This window comes from Oncorhynchus kisutch, linkage group LG13 (assembly GCF_002021735.2).
Source record: "Oncorhynchus kisutch isolate 150728-3 linkage group LG13, Okis_V2, whole genome shotgun sequence".
Taxonomy (NCBI): Eukaryota; Metazoa; Chordata; class Actinopteri; order Salmoniformes; family Salmonidae; genus Oncorhynchus; species Oncorhynchus kisutch.
In genome coordinates this window covers 71,051,869-71,060,086 of record NC_034186.2, presented here as the reverse complement: position 1 = coordinate 71,060,086, position 8,218 = coordinate 71,051,869, and the positions used below count along the sequence as shown (strand labels likewise).

General features: G+C 41.9%; 1 protein-coding gene across 2 annotated transcripts in view; it reads left to right on the top strand.

The window, feature by feature from the left end:
* Positions 1-231: 231 nt before the first annotated feature.
* LOC109881773 (transmembrane protein 145-like) overlaps positions 232-8,218 on the top strand; it is a 28,895-nt gene continuing 20,908 nt past the window's right edge. The window contains exon 1 of one of the 2 annotated variants that reach the window (XM_031787108.1): positions 232-538. In XM_031787108.1, coding sequence (XP_031642968.1) covers positions 434-538 — 105 coding nt within the window. In that variant the 5' untranslated portion in view covers positions 232-433. The remainder of the gene's footprint in view (positions 539-8,218) is intronic. The other variant, XM_031787109.1, reaches the window with a different exon arrangement.

Here is an 8,218-nt window from a genome sequence, read left to right as displayed (position 1 = left end):
GATTTACATAGGCTAATTTGTGTAGTGATTTTAGAAGGTGTAGCCTACTACAGTCTTGTTCAATTCTATGGGTCTAGGCTAAAAGTGAAGAATAGGCTTATAATGTGAGTGAAAACCCCACCCATCGAAAATGTTTGATCAAATAGGTAACAAATGAATTTCACTGTGATTGATGTATGTCTCTTGAATGTGTCGCAATCTGAGAGCGAGAACGCGCAATCTGCCTCTGTTACAAGTGAGTGGGAAAGGAGTAGGGGCGCGTATCCAAAGCGCGCTCACACCTGAATTATTGGGGCCACATGCATCGGCAAAAGACGAGAACGCGCGCCCTGTGTCTTCTCTGCTTCCCTCTCCGATACTGTCGTTTCCTGCATTCTAGTTGATTGGCAAGTGGGGCCGGGACGACCACTGAGTAGCGAAATACTGGTATAAGATGGAGGTTTGCGAGAGACTTTTGTGCCTGGCCGTGGTGTCCAGCGTTCTCTGCGTTGGCTCGGTTCTGGGGAAATACGTGAGAGGTATCGTCAATACCAAGGAGGTAAGGTGTTTGATACCTAATGTATCACTTGTGACAATGACACCATTATAAGACTCGGCAGCGCCTTCTCATGTAGCCTAAAGCCTTTCCGTGTTTATATTCTATTGCGAGTGTGACGCGCTCCAAAATTGCCTTTTCATATTTATTCCAAACCAAGCAATTCCTCCAAGATGTTACAGGCTGTCCATACTGCCTTGTATTCGTGCGCATCTCTATGTGTGTCAGAGAAAGCGTATTTATATTTCTATCTTCGTCGTTCTGGCTCTGTGGCTCTCACCGAACGGTAGAAGCAAGCTGTGCATGTTTACGAGAATGTGACTTGCAAATCCATCTAGCATTTATTTTTCTTTTGTGATAGCTGCAAGTGTTGGCGATATCCTACACTGTAACCAAAATAACTCGCATCCATCATTCGCATATAATAACGGTAACCCCGCCGTTACAGGTGTACGTCAGTTGTCGCTCACGTCGCATATTGTTTATTATTTGTCCTCATCTCACATCAGCTGTGCTCCAACACTTAACACTAGCCTATCAATATAAAACACAGTCTTCTGATATCAATCTATTATCAATATCAACGATACTATTATCTGATTTAATCTGTTTCCGCGTTTAGATGCTGTGTTCATATTGTTCCCATGTGCACCAGACAGATGTGCGCCAGCCGCGACTATCCCGTGCACTGAGCTCTCTCATAACTCTTCTCATCTCAGCTCTTTTAGTGTCCCACTTCTGCATAAGTTTGATGATCAGGTGTGATATTTAACCCATGACATTCATGACTCAAAGTAGGCTAACACCTGTCCTACACAATATAATGAATTCCCTCTTCCCCCTTCCCTCTTCAGAAGGACCACAATGGAAATAAGCTTTGTGTTATCCTTGATGATTTTCTTATTGTATGTGGAGGCGTCACGGGCTGGAGTGCCCTTATGTACGTATATATAAAAAATTGTCTAATAAAATCAATCAATATCATATGTAGAAACACTTAGGCTACTTATCAGATCATGTGGCTTCCAATCAAGAGCTATTGAAAATTGACAAACTATAATATAGTTAACTAGCTAAATACACTAGTGTTTGTATGATATCAGAAATGCTTTTATGAATAACATAAACCATATTAGATCCCCAGCTCATGCCAGACGTACTCTATACTCTCTTCTCTTACATGGTGTGTGTTAGTCTGAACCAGGGCTGTGTCTTCCCTCAAACACCATGTCACTGCTCTGAATGGACTGAAACAACACTCATCTGGACATGTTGATATAGTGTGTGTGTGTGTGTGTGTTGTCGTGGGACTGTTCAACACATCAGTCTTGTCTGCGGACTCCCACCCAAGGTCACACACACACACAGCCTCACTCCTCCACCTCAAAGGCACAGTAGAGTACAACGTATCAAATCAGCAGGCAAGGTATGTTCAGGTTCAGTGATGGTGGGGAGGATTATGTGTATGATCAGGTTCAGTGATGGTGGGGAGGATTATAGGTTAGGTTTTTGTGAGTTTATTTATGTTTGTGTGTGATTGTGATTTCATGTGGCTGTGAGTATGTTTAGGCAAGTGAGTGTGTTTGAGTTTCACCGTTGTGTAACCTTACCAATGAATCATTGAGAGGTCCAGGGGTGACTGGACTATAGCTGATTGGTAATTAATTGTTAATGAGGCTTAGCAAGCAAACTGGGTTCTGGAGAGGGGGGGAGAGACAGAGAGACAGAGAGGGATAGAGGAAGGGAGGGACAGCGTGAGCGGGTAGAGACGGGACAGGGAGAGAGAGGGAAAGAGGAAGGGAGAGCGAGAGATTGAGGAAAGAAGGGACAGACAGAGGGCCAAGAGAGGGAGAGAGCGGGAGTAGTAGTGACCGCTGTAGTGACTGGATACTGTATCGAGGCCTAGCACTTGATTAATGGGCTGTCTAACCACACACACCCTCTGACACCCTCTTTCACTCACACACACACACACACACACACACACACACACACACACACACACACACACACACTCACTCATACACACACTGGCTCAATGTCTCTGCATTAGAATGCAGTGGCTGTGGGGTAATGAGAGGACTAAGGAGGATTAAGGTTGACACCCCATCCACTGCTCCTGTTTCCCTACTACTCTCCACTGAGACCGACTGGGCCTAGGGCAGGACTACAGGTGCCCTCTGGGCTAGGCTTACACTGAGCTGTTAGACTAGGTTCTATTTCCTTACTGTTCCTTAAGCGCATGCCCCGCCCACCTGAGGATCTTTTTTCAGCCATATATTTCCTGTTTGAGGAGTGCAAAATCCACTTGTCACTAAAATCTTGCTGCAGTGATTGCTTTAATTTGGCTCCTGCGACTCGCTCGTTAACTTGACTCATTAACGTTATGACCGAGGAAATGACGCCTCTAGCACTGAGATGCATTGCCTTAGACCACTGCTCCACTCGGGAGCCGAAGTGACAATAGTGGTAGGTGGATCGTTTGTCCAGATCTGTAATAGGCTATAGCAGTGGTCACCAAACTTTTGAGTCGAGATCACTGAGTCAAAATGCAAGCCGAGAACTACAGTTCAATTTGTTGTTTTTTACGCTACTTAAAAAATGTAAGCCTATGCAACATTAACCTATTAAAACAATAGTGTAATAATGAGATTTGAGCAGTAGCCTTCTCGGGATGTTTTTGAAAATGATATTTTAACATTTGAGGAAGGCTGGCTATATGATCACATCGGTAATACAATCAGTTGTTGTATTACTTGTGAGGCACAGCTGAGTGAGAATATGTAACCGGCTCTGTACCAGTACTTTAATGTGTTCTGGTGAGGTGTAGGTGGAAGACAAGGCTCTGGACACAATTCTGCCAGTTGTCTCTCTTTTAATGACTGCATGGAATGGATACAAATACAAGGCAAAGGTTAATGCTGCCGTCTGGACTCATATACAAGTATTTCGCTACACTCGCATTAACATCTGCTAACCATGTGTATGTGACAAATAAAATTTGATTTGATTTGTATATTTGCCTGATAAAAGACAAAAGACAGACTGTCCGTAAGAAAATCATCAGAAAACTCATGCTGTCGGTACCTGAAAGAGACCCTCTCCCACAACAGAGCTAGTAGCAGTAGCTGGGCTAGCCTTGTAAAGTTGCACTCAAACATTATTCCCATTCACATTAATATATATTCCTATAAACAGTAATGCAACACTAAATCAGTGACGATATAACTTTTGCTTGTCTTTTCTTGTGCATTTGTGAACGTGCATTCAAAAGACCGGAGCATACATAACCCTCCTCATCACGCTCTGAGCAAATTGAGGAGTAAAAAACATGGCTCCCGTTGATGACATCACAGAATTAACACAATTTAGAAAATAAATACAGGTAAGCCTAAAACATTTTTCCTCATCTCAAGTTCTACTGTCAGTGTCGGTGCGCACTCCCTTAATATCATAGGCCAGCAGTATAATATGCTAAGAGCCACATCAAACTTTCACACAATTTTCTAAACTTTATGAGGGTAACATCAAAAGTTAATTTTTATAGGGGAAATACGAGAAGGATATTATATTGTGGCAAACAAAAAAAGGGCTCAGAATTGAATAAAAGACTTACCAACTGGTTTGAACCTTCATGGATTTTAAAACATTTTATTGGCCAAAAGCCGGCAATTACCAGCTAACCGAAACATATATTCCGGGCAGGCCCAGTGATTCATGAAATCTTACCGTTTCTCTGCCTCCTCTCCAAACCGAGCGGCTATTCCTCGCTCACCTAGAACCTAACGCTTCAATACAGACGTTGAATTGACGTGGGTACTGTGTGTGTGTGTGTGTGTGTGTGTGTATATATATATATATATGTGTATGTGTGTTTTACTGGCAAATAAAATCAATCAATCCAATCAAGAGACATCTGTTGCAAAACACAAAGTTTGATTGTCAAGCCAAACCTTCGATACTGGGTAAACCTACAAGGTAAGGAGGAATGCATTTTCTGTTTGTCGAGATTGACAATCTACAGTTGAAGTCAGAAGTTTACATACACTTAGGTTGGAGTCGTTAAAACTCATTTTTCAACCACTCCACAAATTCTTGTTAACAAACTATAGTTTTGGCAAGTCGGTTAGGACATCTACTTTGTGCATGACACAAGTAATTTTTCCAACAATTGTTTACAGACAGATTATTTCACTTATAATTCACTGTATCACAATTCCAGTGGGTCAGAAGTTTACATACACTAAGTTGACTGTGCCTTTAAACAGCTTGGAAAATTCCAGAAATTGATGTCATGGCTTTAGAAGCTTCTGTTAGGCTAATTGACATTATTTTAGTTAATTGGAGGTGTACCTGTGGATGTACTGCAAGGCCTACCTTCAAACTCAGTGCCTCTTTACTTGACATCATGGGAAAATCTAAAGAAATCAGCCAAGACCTCCACAAGTCTGGTTCATCCTTGGGAGCAATTTCCAAACGCCTGAAGGTACCACGTTCATCTGTACAAACAATAGTATGCAAGCATAAACACCATGGGACCACGTAGCCGTCATACCGCTCAGGAAGGAGACGCCTTCTGTCTCCTAGATGAACATGCTTTGGTGCGAAAAGTGCAAATCAGTCCCAGAATAACAGCAAAGGACCTTGTGAAGATGCTGGAGGAAACAGGTCCAAAAATATCTATATCCACAGTAAAACGAGCCTTATATTGACATAACATGAAAGGCCGTGCAGCAAGGAAGAAGCCACTGCTCCAAAACCACCATAATAAGTCAGACTATGGTTTGGAACTGCACATGGGGACAAAGATCTACTTTTTAGAGAAATGTTCTCTGGTCTGATGAAACAAAAATAGAACTGTTTGGCCATAATGACCATCGTTATGTTTGGAGGAAAAAGGGGGAGGCTTGCAAGCTGAAGAATACCATCCCAATCGTGAAGCACGGGGGTGGCAGCATCATGTTGTGGGGGTGCTTTGCTGCAGGAGGGACTGGTGCACTTCAAAAAATAGATGGCATCATGAGGAAGGACAATTATGTGGATATATTGAAGCAACATCTCAAGACATCAGTCAGGAAGTTAAAGCTTGGTTCCAGATGGGTCTTCCAAATGGACAATGACCCCAAGCATACTTCCAAAGTTGTCCTTAAGCCATTTTGCCACAACAAAGTCAAGGTATTGGAGTGGCCATCACAAAGCCCTGACCTCAACCCTAGTGAAAAATTTGTGGGCAGAACTGAAAAATCGTGTGCTAGCAAGGAGGCCTACAAACCTGACTCAGTTACAATAGCTTTGTCAGGAGGAATGGGCCAAAATTCATCCAACTTGTTGTGAGAAGCTTGTGGAAGGCTACCCAAAACATTTGACCCAAGTTAAACAATTTTAAAGGCAATGCTACCAAATACTAATTGAGTGTATGTACACTTCTGACCCACTGGGCATATGATGAAATAAATAAAAGCTGAAATAAATCATTCTCTCTACTATTATTATGACATTTCACATTCTTAAAATAAAGTGGTGATCATAAGACAGGGAATTTTTACTAGGATTAAATGTCAGGAATTGTGAAAAACAGAGTTTAAATGTATTTGTCTAAGGTGTATGTAAACTTCTGACTTCAACTGTATGTATTGTGGTATTGAAAACGCAAACCATGATATTGAAGTGCCCGACGTCAGTATACTTTATTTATTGGTTGTGTGGTGCATTGGCACAGAAACTTGTTGGTGGAAAATTAATTGCATATATTTTATAGTATTATAAATATGGCATTAAAATGTTGAAAATCAGATTTTCCCCATAGCTGATCATTGTCTGCAGCCAGCTCTGATCATAGTGTAATGAAACAGCCAGGGAGAGTGAGATCGTCTGTGGTGGTCAGCGAACCCTCAACCTTCTGGCCTGTAGCCCTGCCTGGCTTCGACTGTGCCACAAAGAATGGTGAAGTGGCAAAGTCTTTATCCACGTTTATAAACACAGGGTCGTTACAGTTATTGTTATTTGTGGGCATAAACATTATTTAGAGTTTGTTTTGGGGGGGTGCAGTTTATTTTACAGTACAAGGAAGGGGCTTTTGAATCTGAGGGTATCCTGTATTAGCATTGTTTTTTAGTTAAGCAACGTGACAACAACAGTAATTAATGAGGCTGTAGCACAGGTTACTGCAGGTAGGGTAGACAGCACAGGTGACTGCAGGTAGGGTAGACAGCAGGTGACTGCAGGTAGGGTAGACAGAGCAGGTGACTACAGGTAGGGTAGACAGAGCAGGTGACTGCAGGTAGGGTAGACAGCACAGGTGACTGCAGGTAGGGTAGACAGCACTGGTGACTGCAGGTAGGGTAGACAGAGCAGGTGACTGCAGGTAGGGTAGACCAAGCAAGTTTTTGGTGGTTGCAGCCCTGTTACTCTCCTTATGTTAATTTATTCATAGATGCAAATATACATGGTGTATTTATGCAAATATGTCACATATAATTGTCTTCATTTGAACACAAAATATATATAAAAAATATCTGATACAGTAAGAAAATGTCTATATAGCTGAATTCCCACCAAAATGCCAGAACTCCATTCATGATGTGCTAAAGTTCAATATCTGATGGATTATAAAGATTTAAAAAGTTTGGAGTATCTTCATCCATTGTTCAACTGTTGCATTTAAGGGGAATATAATTTTTTGGGACCTTTTAACAATTTTGATGACCATTTCTACCTTATTGGGTAAGAACAGGGTAAGACAGGACTGCATGGCTGGAAGTGATCAGCAACTGAAAACATCAGGCCCCAAACAGCCCAGCCAGATCGAAGAAGAGGTCGGCTAGAGCGAGAGAGATGGTCAATACAAATGGAAAGACGTTAAGGAATGGTCTAAAATTAGATTCATTTGTCCGTGCAACACAGAAACACAGATTCATTTACGGGATTGTGTGTGTGTGTGTGTGTGTGTGTGTGAAAGAGAGGAGGAAGTAGAAAGGAGTGTGTGTATTTCTGAGTGAGTGCGGTTACTTTCATGGTTTCTATGGCAGCTGCAAACTCAGGCAGCATGTGGCAGTTGCTATGACAATAATGGGGGAATGGAGGTTTGGTGTGTTTGTGTCTGAAGCCTAACAAGGGGGTCTTTCACAGTCCTTGGGCAGTCATATGATATACCCCAGGTCTCCAGCCCCACCACCTCTCCTCCTTTGTGACTGCTCTGTAGTCATGGATACACCTTTAGCCTAGGACAATACAATCTAGGACAATAAAATACATTGAAGTGCAGTATGTAGTACTGTATGCTTCAGCAGGTCTGGAAGTTAGACCTCTTGATATACAGTACCAGTCAAAAGTTTGGACACATCTACTCATTCAAGGGGTTTCTTTATTTTTTACGATTTTCTACATTGCAGAATAGTAGTGAAGACATCAAAACTATGAAATAACACAAAATATATTTTATGTTTGAGATTCTTCAAAGTAGCCACTCTTTGCCTTGAGGACAGCTTTTTCACACTCTTGGCATTCTCTCAACCAGCTTCATGAGGTAGTCACATGGAATGCATTTCAATTAACAGGTGTGCCTTGTTAAAAGTTCATTGGTGGAATTTCTTTCATTCTTAATGCTTTTGAGCCAATCAGTTGTGTTGTGACAAGGTAGGGGTGGTATACAGAAGAGAGCCCTATTTGGTAAAAGACCAAGTC